A 13,405-nucleotide genomic window follows, 5' to 3' on the forward strand; every position below is an offset into this window, starting at 1 on the left:
TGTGTTTCATTTCTATTTTCTGTTTCTATCCTTGTCTGAAGAAAAACCTTGTTTTCATACAGATTTTAAAGCTGACATTGTAGCAACATTGGACAAAAATCTATGTTTAAAAAGGCCAACAGAGATTTGTGCGCAATTTTGGATCTAGAGTGTGCACAATCCAGTTGCTCCGCTTTATCATTCCCCAATACTTCCATAACCATTCATATTTGTTAATTATTCATCTCTTTTAGGCCAAGGGTTATAAACATAGAACGTTAGATTAAAATTCCAATTTCACTTTTTCTTAGGGAATAAAATAAAACATTCTTTAGGAAAGTAACTTTTTAAAATGTATTTCTTTTTTTTCTGAGATCATGCTTATATTCAGCAATTGAGATCACTGTGCTTTTCTTTACAATATATAAAGTTACATTACATTTAGGTTCGCTTTTCACCAAGACAATCTTTCGAAATATTTAAGTAAACACATATACAAAATGGTATCTCACATGCTGAATTAGTGTGCAGATGTCCTGCACTTTATATACATATACATTACCGAATTTGGAATCACATATTATCGTTCACCTAATACATTATATAGAATTTGAATCATTGTACATAAATATACTATCTAAACCTTATGAACATTTGTTTTTCATAAATAACACGAATATGGAATATATTAGGCACTTTTTAGTAAAAAATACTTTACCAAAAATATATATTCAGGACTAGATTAGAGTTGTTTTTGTACTTTTGAGGACATTTCCAAATAACGATTGTAAAATACTAAAGAATCTTTTCTGTTCATCAAGTAGTTGAAGTCATTAAAAAGTACAGGATGGCCCAAAAGTAGGTATACAGACTTGCATTGAACACGTATGACATTTTAATTTAAGATAACGCATTTATTTGCTTCGGTCTGTTCTGAACTTCAGGTATAACTGAAAAGATATTAAGAACAACTAATGAAGAAACTAAGCCAATACCTGTATGGATAATAATAAGTAAATAATATAAAATGCCATGACCCGATCAGTTCGGGACTGTACACCTACTTCTGAACCACCCTGTATTTTCACTGAAAAATACAATGAAAATATATACATATTTTTCTGATTGTACATCTATTTTTTTTTAGTAGAAAATTATGTGGTATCACAAAGGCAAACTGCATAATGGTTAAGAATCACACAGCCTCAAAATTAAGCAGCGACTCAATGAATTTGCCTTGAACATAACATTGACTTTAAATTTAATTTAATTTAAGGCACTCTACCGAAATACTGAGCAAACTGAAATCAAGGCACGGCCATTTTTATGGCGTTGATTTACATAAGGCATTTATAAATTAATTTTCAGTCAAATTGCATATTTTGTGTATATTCTCTGTAAGAAAATAGTGATAATCTTTTGATGCGACATTATCCTGATTTTTCTGACACAATCATGTAAACCAATTTCATATACATTCATATTTATAAAATATATTATATATCCTATACAAATTACCTATATATTTATATATATAAAGTATTCAATTCTTATGTATATATTTTTTTTTTACAAAAATAGAAAAGTATATAAGAGTAGTCAACCCTTTAAATGCACTGTTTTATAACACGAAAGTTTTTTATACCTATATAAAAAATGTGTATATGGCATCGTTTACAAATGCGCATGTGTTAACTTTGACAATTAAAAAAAGTCGGATTTAATGTACTGTCTGCTGTCATGTTCAAAATATGTTGTTGTGAATGTTCCTATACCTATTTGGGAAGTTTTTTCCTGTAGATAGCATAGCCTTCGAAAGGAAGAATATGTTGTTACATGTGATACAATTACATCATACCTACAGATAAAGATATTGAATTTTTAAAAGATAGGAGGGTAAACATTTTATAAATCTTTCAAACGATACCCTCAGTATTAAAACTGCCTTTTTTCTATTCGGCTATTTTCTCTATGTAAAAGTTACGATATTTGCTACCCTCAGAATTGTTAGCTTCCCTAAACAATTGAGGCATACCTCGCTAGGGATGCGCACGAGACGAATCGAAACAGGATTTTCCTCACAAAATTCGAGTCGAGACACGGCTATTCCAATAGAGAAATATACATTTTTCGAGTCGAGACATCACTTTTACAGCACATTTTCGAGACGAGACAGCCACAAATTTTGGCTCGTGCGCATCCCTATACCTCGCCTTCAGTGAAACACTATGGTAATGTATTTTTATCCTTTTTCTTTTCTTTTTTTCTTCCTTTTATTTATACAAAAATCTTAATCAGAGAATAATCCTGGAACTCATATACCTTTTTCAATATTCACCATATAGAGGGAAGTTACATTCACAGGCGTAATTAGAAAGGGCCATGGGGCAGACACATCTAGAACACTGTTCTCTCCCTAGAATACTGTTGGACCACACTCTGTAACTGTGGTCGTTAAAAGATTCTTTTTTAAGTGTCAGGAGCAAGAGGCCTGTGCCTCCTTAGCAAAATATCCTAGTTACGCTAATGGTTACATTGTTCCATAACTCGTGTAATTTTCTACAGCAATAGGAGAAGATGAAGTTATCACATTATTAATGTAAAATTTGGTACTCTTTCCGGAACAAAATTTGGAATTTTTATAAAGATCCATCCTCTAATGCTTCGCCTTCTGTGCCCCCCTAAAGCGGCGCGTTACCAAAATAACATTCCAGATTTGAAAAACGCATACTCTTTTGCTACAATGACACCAAATTTCATATTAATTGACAAAAAAAAAAAAACTTCTTTTCGTATGTCCCTACTAATTATATTTATGGTGATTTTTTTTTTATTTTTGAAAGAGGAATGTAGCCCCATTATCAGTCTCTCTTACATGTAAGGAGCATTGGAGCATTAATTCTGTGACACTTGTGATTAATCTGACGCTTACTGGCATTCCGAAAATAAATTTTGGGATTTTAGTAACACATCACCCACCACCTTTTTACGCCCCTTGCCCCCAAAAGAGGGACCTTTCCAAAATAATGTTTGAGACGGCTTTACTAGCTTTGTGAATGAGTGTTTTTGCATTTTGTAACAAATACAATTCATTTGCCCCAAAATCTTGATGAATAATTATTGGAGAAAACTATTTCCAAAATTTAACATTGAATCTCCCATAAGGAAAATGAACTTTCATGTTTACACTCCTAAAGGGGGAGCTAAAGAGCAATTTTCTCATATTTCCTTTAGAAATTTGAAAAATTCAGATATTTCTCAATAAGAGTGCCAAATTTTACATTAATAGTGTGATAACTTCATCTTCTCCTATAGTGCTGTAGACAATTACATGAATTATGGAACAGTCTACATATATTCGTGTAATTTTCTACAGCACTAGGAGAAGATGAAGTTATCACACTACTAATGTACGAAGCTTTCTTTTCTAAACTCGTAGCGCTGTTTTCTTTCTTTTTGCCAATGTGACTTCCCTCAAGTGCCGCCTTCGACAGTAACCAAACTAGTGATTCTATTGCAACAGACAATAGTCAGACGTTTTCCTCTTTAACATTTTTTGAATTTTGTATATTTGTTATTGTAGAATCCGAATTCTCTTCCAAAATATTTTTTTTAAAAATAATATTGTGGCAACAACACAAATCAACATACAGTATGCTCAGAATAGTTACCGAACAAGAAATGAAGAATCGGCAGTAAAAGACACAATAATGTTATTATTCGCTCATTTGGTGTGCACGCATTGTCCGTACAAAATAACTTACAATCGTGCAAGAAAATCCAGAATGTTCTTTGATGGTAACAAAATACGTACTGATCGGATTTACTGTACAATTTCAAGATGAACAAGTCATCAAAATCATAAGTAGTATTCTTTACAAAGCACTACTTCGATTTAAAAAAAAAAAAAAGTTAGTTTTTTTTTTTAGATACACTAAAATCATATCGAAAGTGCGTTTCTCTTTATTTTTCCCACTTATATATATTTAATATATAAATTCTTTTTTATATATATGTACAAGATTCGAATACCACATTTTTTTTACACGACTAGTACTTATCTCACTTACTATCCACAGGTTAGAGCAGAAGTGAAATATAATTTAATAAGCCACCTCTGCTCCCCACGGTCTATATGGTTTCATATTCGCCGTGCTGGGGCTATAGCTATTTTGTGATATCGAAGGAAAACTACTGTGAGAGTTCAAGTTCACGTGATACTGATGCGAAGAGTTCAATTGAGCAGCTGAAGAGGTTGATGACGATGACATTGACACTGTTGGAGTCAATGGTGACGAATGAGGGTGACGAATTCCAGCCGTTGAGGAGGATGTCGACACGGAAGGTGCTAAGGGCCCACAGGACGATACGTCGTTATGCAAACTTGACCCGTAAGCATTCATTGTTGTTGATAACTGGGAAGAGTCCAAAAGTGACGTTGGTCCTGTTTGACCCATTGATGTTGATCCTACATGCGATGGCGCTGGAGGGGGTGGGGGTGGAGGAATCATATGTCCAGAAAGACTAGCAGCAGATGCTGGTGACGTAGAGTATGGATTATTAACTCCAGTCCCAAGACTATGGTGGTTAAAGCCCCAACTGGTAGACGCCTGTTTGTTGGCCAACTCCCGTTGTGCCGCAAAACACTGTAGGTGAGACATTAACCGTAATCTTAGTGGATCTTGTATATCCATTCCTTCTACAGTCACAAGGTACCTAGCTACTTCTGCAGCGCACTCTCGAAAGCCAATGCTATGGTAGTCCATGGCGAATTTATGAGGATCGTAGGCCAAAGCATCTAATCCTGCAAAGAGCAGAAAGAAAAAAATAATTAGTTCAGAAATGTATAGTATAAAAACATAATATACATTAAAAATAGCATAGGTACATACATATTTACTTAACTTGGTCGGATATTCACATGCTTTCAGGTACAAAAAAGAAACTTGTTAAAAAAATATTTGTATACAATGTTAGTCCAAATCAATGGCGTACGCAGAAGTTTGTCAAGGAAGAAGCTTCACGCTCCAAAGTTCATATTATTTCCGGCGTTTATCCACATATGTAATACGATCCACATATCCTTAATACGATAAATGTTTATTTTTGCATAATATCTTGCTCAGAGTTCAAACCCCGAAACTCTCCTTTCGTATGGCACAGACCTAAATTGATAAATGTGGTTCCACATTAACAGATAAACAAATCATAGTTATAATAACGAATGGCCTTTCCATAGGTAAGACTAGCAAGGAGGTCGTTTGTTAGCGTGGAAGCGTTTATAGATTTCGTCTAACAGTCTAGAAATAAGCAGGTATAAAATCAAAAGAGGGAGAAACGAAAGGTAAATCGCATATACAAACAATTAAAGAGTATGAGGGAAAAAGTGGAAAAATGAGTGATCTTGCTGTAATACCAGTTTATAGACATATACAACTGCATTTCAGGTACAAACTGGAAGATAGATATATCAAATCTGAGAATTTTTCTTTTCTGTTCATGGATGTGCTGTGTGAGATTCTACCCCGCCCCCTATAGTTATATTTCCTCGTGTTCAATTGAAAGATATTTAACTTTAAATCTACTCTAAACTGAGAGTCTTGGTTCCTGTACGTTAACTAATTTCACTGGATTTTCCTCCTCAAATGAGAGTTGATAACTTATTTCATACGGTAAACGTCGTGACTCTAATAGCAACAGTCCAACGTTCAGTAGTTAGAAGATCGCTCCAGCAAAGTTTACTCGATCAACTAATTGGGCGTTAATTGAGGGAAGCGGTGCCAACAAATGAAGTCAAGACGAGAGCTGCTCAGTAATTATGTCTGACCGCCGACTGCCTCGTGCTACCTCATTACCACCATATCGATTACGGCGCTGTTAATAGACTTCCAGGATAGGCATTTACAATCACCCGCCTCACACACACAAAATAACACATGATTAAATTTCGTCTTCAGATTGACCCTTCTTCTTTACTTACCAAAGAAAAAAAAACTTTCTGCTTTTAATGTTGTTATTCTGGTTTGAGCAGGAATTATGCCTACTTCTTGGATTTAATGAAGATTTTTTCCTCTTTCTTAATATTACGCAGCTATGATTGTATTATAAACCAAGACTAACTATATATATGCCGTATATATATATAGTACCGTAAATATATATATACCGTATATATTTTACCTCTTGAGTTTCTCTTGACAAGAAAATAATGTCCCGTGAAAGTTCAACTTTCACTAACAGACGTAACTTCATATGCTTTGTCTAAATATGAATAAACTTGTAAATTATTGTTACATTTTCTACAAGTACGTTCTTCCTATACAGGAGCGACAAGTTTCGAAGGGGCAGCAAAATCTGTCATAACTATATTATTATTTAAAATAAATATTTCTTGTTGGAAACAGACTTTATGATGATGGTAGTTATATTTACTAAGCTGACCATCTATTTAAATCCTTATGTAAATCATGTTTAGGTCGCATTAGTTTAAGGTTACATGGACAGTGCTAAAGCTAATGGTCAAACAAATCCTAGCATGAGTTGCTTGATCGTAGTCAAATACAAGAACTCAATTTTCAAACAGTAGCAAACACCTGTTCCATTTAGTTAGTTGTCACAGTTTTGATACGAAAACTAGTCTTGTCTTTGTCACAAACAAGTTCCTTATCATTGAAAGTAGAAACATTTTTTCTAAAATTGTTTTTAATAGATCTAAAAGTAAAATCAAGAAATAAAGATAAAAGAGTTACTTGCACTAGAACTGCAAACTGACATATTGAGATTGAAGTTCGATATTGAATTCTATTTTTTTAAAAAAAGGATTAAAATCTTTCCCCTGTAAGTATACTTGTTTTATCTTTCACTAAGATATATTATTACTTAAAAAAAACAGACTTAACGAGATTGTATTTGTAGCATTTAGGTTTTTCTGAGTGCGAGTGCGTTTTCCTTCCTCTTCGTTGTTCATGATGCGGTAGCATACTTAAAATTGTGGCTTTTAAGATTTGTTATTTCTAGAGAAAGAGGGTGGCAAATGATATCATTGCACGAATGACAAATTGCCTAGAGTCGACCCTGTTCCTATATCTTAGTGTTGTCAAGAGACGAGAAATTTTTCGTCTCAAAAACAAGACGAGAAAAACATTTTTAAATTCGAGGCGAGAAAAGAAACATGACAATTTACGACGACAATCGAGACGAGACGCTGCATTTCTCGAAGCCTCGTGGGCAACGATAGTTCATCGAAATCTTAGATCTCACTGTCTTTGTGTTACATTACTCATAATGTAAAAACTATAAATTGATAAGTTAATTGTGCAAACATAACGAAGGGCATTAATCAACGTTAAACTATAGTCGGGTCACTACACAATATACTCTAATTAATAAATATGGTTTAAATGTTAATGTGTCATGCTCTTTGCGGAAAGATTCTGATAAAGAAACGAAATTAAGAAATAAATCAAAGCATAAATTTTGTACATAAATTTACAAAAAATGAGTCGAGAAAAAAATTCAAGATGAGCCCGTCCAACACTAATCTCAGTTGAATTTATAACACATTCTTAGCTCTCTTCCTTTATAATATACGAGAAAATGGAGGGAAATTCACAAAAAATGAAGTCCTAAACAGTGCTAGTTTTTTTTTTTCTGAAAAACAAAGTTACGTATACACTGTACTATGAATATGCTACTGTACATCTACACGATCTGGTTGGCTGCGAAGGCACCCGTCAAAATCAATATAAGCGGGGGAAATTACCAGGTGCTGTTTTCTATTTATCCATTGTCTATTGAATGCATTAATGTACTTTTGTTCCATTTTACAAATCGATTTAAATTAAGAAATTCATTTCATGAACACAAAATAGGAAAAATGCCTAGAGAAATCTCAATTTTTAAAGAGAATTTTTTAAAAAATGAGCGACGTCACTGTGTACCGACAAAAGATAAACTATTCTAAAGATTAGCAAATATCCTTACTCTAGTATGCCAAACAGTAAGGCATTTAATGTCCATTACGTAAATATTTCAGTGTACCCCATTTCACAAATACAGATTCCTATTACTTTGCAAATGAAATTTATTCATAGTAATAACACAAATATTTGCAATTTACTAATACTGTCAAAATTTGAATATTCAAAGTTCAAATATTTGCATACATTTCTTTGAAATTATGCTCTTTGGGCTAAGGGGGACGATGATTACAACAAGTGTATGATGATGGAAAAAATAGTGGATTTAGTGCAATGAGAAAGTGGATGAAAACGGAAGTACACAGAGAAAACCCACGATGTTGTACACCGCAAACTTACTTGGCGGAAGCTCATGTGGTTCGGATCCCACGTTAAGCTGTTGGTGAGGTCTCATACAACCTCACTGCTGAAAGGAATGCTAAACTCAAAATCAAGTCAAACCCAGAAGTTGCAGAATAAACTATGGTGCATAATAGTATTTTTTGATCCCTCATTAATAATATAACACAGCCAATATTTATTCTTCTATAGGGATATTCCTCTTTCATTTAACATAGGTTTCCTCCTCTTGAATGCTGTTAACAGCTGATACATCTGTTCATCCAGCCTTCAATGGATCTACAGACATTTTGACTCAACAGCTGGCCTTCCAGGTCTAAAGGGGCAGATGATCGTCCTGTCGCGTCATTATTTCCCGCCAAAATCCGGAGCATTTGCTCAGACTATGTGACGTCATTTCTTCAATACTTAAAAAGAAAAAAATAAGTAGAACGAAGAGGCGTGACCTACAAATGGCATTCCTCTACAAGAAAAACTGTGGTTGGTTCTTTGGTTATAGGATGGACTACACTATTCCGCATTGGCAGAGATTTTCTTTGCTGCATGAAACATAAGATCATTTGCCACATGCGTCTCTTTCATTTTTCATGAAAGGATTGAACCCATATTTCAACAATAATAAACTACAGAAAGATAAAAAGGGCCGAAGAAACTATGCAAAAGGACGCAATAGACTCCATTGAACTAAGTAATTATTGCATTATCACAGTAAAAGGGAGGCCATTAATAATATCGAATTAAAATGAAAAGATAATAGGGCAGGAATAACTGCTATTTCTAAGTAGTTTTTATCAATATTCTTGAAGGCTGACTTGTTATTCCTATCAAGTCATTGGGCCGGATACGAGCGCTTAATTTGAATTCATTGCAACATTCCTAATATTTCTTTATGAGATAATTAAATTACCTCCCTAACTGACAGTTATCGTTATCATAAATCAAATAATTTTCCAGGTAGATTATGCGCTTGAACAACATACAAAGAGAACGATTAATTGGGTTATATGCATCATTTAGTCTCCATGTAAGTTTCTTTTCCTTAAAATTAAAAGTGACATATATGAATGTAACTTCATAGTACTGAAGTTCTATAAGATCTCTTACCACTAGAGAGTTTTTTGCTTTGGTACAGTGGCGGATTTAACCCGGGTCCGTGGGCTTTTAACCCAACTTTTTCAGTAACAAAAGTAATTGAAGCTATTATTTAGATTTTTTTGAAAGTTTAAAGTAAACTTACGATATAGCTAACATAGTTTGGGTTTTGGCTGCCCCCCTAGCTATTATCTTCTAGATCCGCCACTACTTGGGTACTATTACAATATCAGCTGGTATTGGAACACCCCTGTTTCATCTACTGTCATGAAAATTCTATATCGTTTCGTCTCACAGCAATCCTATTTCTCAGTGATAATAGTGACATTCTTGGTCAAATGAACAGACTTGGTTTTTTCTTACTCTTTATAAAAATTAAATAAAATAATGTGCCGTGTGACATGCAAAAAGAAACTAAAAAAGATAAATAAAATTAAAAATTGACATAAATATAAATAAATATATTAGCAAAATTTCACTTTTCTTTTAATTTAAATTGGGTTTGTAAGTAACATTTATACAGTAACCAGTTGTCTTTTCGTACTTTCATTTCAAGCCAGGAGATTAATTTTGCTGAGAACACGCCCATGTATTTATGCACTTAGAAACGTATGCGTGCCTCACGATATTACATTTAAAAAAAAGTAATTTGAAATGTCAAAACAATGCCACATAAACCGCTCATACATGCATGGAAAAATTCTGTAGATGGGCTGGAAACAAAAATGTTGTTCTCTCGTGTCGAGCCAGCTTCTCTTCAACTTTCATTTAGCATAGCTTCGTTTATATAAACGCATATTCTTTACAGGAAAAAACGAAGTTAGTGCGTAATAAGTAGATCGCATTGAAAAGGAGATACGTGGAAGGAATGCGGTCACTGGACTTTTTGTCCGTGTTAAAATTCCTGCCATAATATCACCATTCTGAATTAATGCATGAACTTTTGTCTTAGTTTATCCTTTAATACGATCCCATCTTAATTAATAACTCAAGTAATCCTATGCGCCACTCCCCAAAATTGAGGGAATGAGCCAACACACCTATTGCCAAAATTAGGAGGGCTGGTCCTAGGTACCCTTGGACCATGGCTCCCTGAACCAGGACCACAAAAGTGAGACCAACTGCCCCACTTGCTACTGTTACGCTCCGCAATATTTGCGAAGCTTAGTGCAAAATAAGTTCCCCAGGTTTGGTGAGAGAATTCATTATTCTAAGCCACTACAGCTCACGAAAGGTTCTTGAGAGAGAATGCAGAAAAAACTCAATGATGTTGAATACTCGCGCCATCTTTGTTTTTGGGGAGCATTGATACTGTACATGAGGATTTTTTTTTGTTGCTCACGAGACGAGAAATATTTTTTTATCGTCTCAATTATCAAAGAATTCGTCTTCTTTTGATTCTTAAAAAGATCGTCTCGTCTCGTCTCGAAATATTTATCGCTTTGTTTTGTAAATTACGTACAAAATTTATGATCTGATCTTTTATCTTAATTTAACCTAGAAGTTATCAGAATCCTTCTACATTACGTGAGGTCCGCGAAGAATGTGATATAACAACATTTAAAAACCATATTTATTTTTGAAGTATATTGTGTAATGACTGATGAAGCTTTAAACATTGATAAATCCTATTCATTATGTACGTTCAACCACTTTCATCAATTTATAGTTTTTATATTATGAATCATGTAACACTAAAACAGTGTTTGAGATCTTACACTTGGATGTACTAGTGTTGCAAATGAGACGAGAAAATTATTTGAAATTATTCATCTCGTCTCGAATTTGAAAATGACGTTCTCGTCTGGTTTTAGACGAGATATTTTTCATTTCGTGAACAACACATCTTTGAATGAACTGGAACTTTAATAATAATAATAATAATAATAATAATAATAATAATAATAATAATAATAATAATAATAATAATAATAATAATAATAATAATAATAATAATAATAATAATAATAATAATTCTATTTTACTGAATTCTTCCCCAATGTCCCTAACTTTGTGAAAATTAATATTTATGGACGAAGAGAGTAACAAATGAAAATTAATTTTAACTAGCATCTTTCGTAGGAAGGTCAGTTGCATTGGACATGAATTTATCTTACTCCTAACGGTGTAGATGAAAAAAAAATGAAATGAAATAAAATCTTAAGTTTTACGTCCTACGATTATGTCGGCTAAGCTAAAGGAGACGGTGATTATGAGAAATGAATGAAATGGTGGAATGAAGAAAGTGGAAGGAAACAGTAGGAGATCCCTGAGAAAACCTACGCACAAGGTGTTTGTCTCCCAAAAAGCTCACTTGGCGCGAGTTGGGATCGAACCAAAGACCACACATACCAGAGGTGAACGCTCTACCACTGAGCCACCGCTGCTCGGTGTAGAGGAAAAATAGAAGGAAAGCGCAGAGTAAGATGAAGAACACAACTGTCCGATAATTTGAAAAATTGAAGAAACTATTAAGTGTTAAAAGAAGAAGCTAAAGATTGGCAAATGTGGAAGGAAGATTTCCAGATCAGATATAAGGGATGAAGGGGTGAAAAAAGAGTTCTCTCCTATTAGTACCAAGACTTCCCAACAGGCAAAATATTTAATAAAATAATAATAATAATAATAATAATAATAATAATAATAATAATAATAATAATAATAATAATAATAATTTTACTCTTTGCTATTTCTTCTTTAGAAAAATCAACAGAAGGACGATAAAATTATACATAATGAAAAACAAAGACGTGTATGCATAAATATCATGTATTGGAAATGTCTCATTTCCAGGAAGAAAATTAGGTTCTAATGACAATTGCATGGAGCAAAGCGTACTTTATTTACAATACCTGCGGCTACAGAATATTCCTTTACCTAACACTCCCCTCAGGTATTAAACTTTCTCTAATCGCATGAGTTTGATCTGCAACTAAAAAGGAAAGAAAAGAAAAAGGTATGATACCTCTCGATTCTTTCATTCGCATTTGAAAACCATCTCATTTGGAGAATAGGCCAACACACGCTTTTCTACTTCTGTGTGAGAACTGATTATTATTATTTCTTTTCTCTTTTTTGTTCTAAAACAGAATTGAGAAACAAAATGAAAGAAGAAAAAAAGAATTAAAAGAATGAGACATGGCAACATTGGTGAGTTGAAGTCAATGAGCCGGGTAGCCCCAGATCAAACCGTGGGAAAGTAACCTCCGGCATCGCCTGCTTCTGTTCTCCCCTCAACCTTCCTTCCAGCTATCCGGCCGGTCTCCCCCAGAGAGCGACTTCACGCTACAGATTGTGCGTTACCTCTTTTGACCCTTGGCTGCATTCCGCTCGTTTCTCCACATACATACGTACATAAAACCGAATTAAGTAACTTAAGCAAAGGTAAGCAATTACAAATGATGTCCACGGATCATGATATTATTTCTGCTTTTTTTGAGCTTTTCTTTTTACGTCTTATAGTCATGCGGTTTTATTGTCAAAACTAGAAGAAAATCCAATGTCGAGAATATTAAGTGACGTACGCAAGTACCTATTTACGTAATGAGAACGTAGTCCATTACGTCTTGTAGACATATATTCTTATTTCTAATTCTCCACTTACGTTCCGCAATCGCACATAATTTTACCACATAGTTTTTGAATTGGACCATATCTTTTGTTCCACAAGCTTAGTGGATCTATCAAGGTAAACGGGCTAAAACCTACCTTGGGACATTTAATAAAACAGAGATATATGTGTCGAAGTCAAGAGATCCGATTTCGCAAGCCCAGTTCTCGAACTCAGTCGCCTTGAATTCAATAAATTGGCGTGAGGCCATATAAGCATCGGCCTCAAGTTCGATAAATAAGAATGGGTCCTGTAAACATCGGCCTCGAGTTTAAATGAGCGCAAACCCACGTAAACATCTTCCAATTCAATAAATGAGCGCAAACCCATGTAAACATCGACTTCGAGTTCAATAAATGAGCGTGAGCCCACGTAAACATTGACTTCGAGTTCAATAAATGAGCAC

General features: G+C 34.1%; 1 protein-coding gene across 1 annotated transcript in view; it reads right to left on the reverse strand.

Moving 5' to 3' along the window:
• Positions 1 to 296: 296 nt before the first annotated feature.
• Positions 297 to 13,405, reverse strand: part of Hey (Hairy/E(spl)-related with YRPW motif) — a 53,330-nt gene continuing 40,221 nt past the window's right edge. Inside the window, exon 3 of the mRNA XM_081755482.1 lies at positions 297 to 4,783. Within this exon, the coding sequence (XP_081611608.1) occupies positions 4,083 to 4,783 (701 nt within the window). The 3' untranslated portion in view covers positions 297 to 4,082. The remainder of the gene's footprint in view (positions 4,784 to 13,405) is intronic.

Source organism: Thermobia domestica, chromosome 4, assembly GCF_964235325.1.
Source record: "Thermobia domestica chromosome 4, izTheDome1.hap1.1, whole genome shotgun sequence".
NCBI classification, from domain to species: domain Eukaryota; kingdom Metazoa; phylum Arthropoda; class Insecta; order Zygentoma; family Lepismatidae; genus Thermobia; species Thermobia domestica.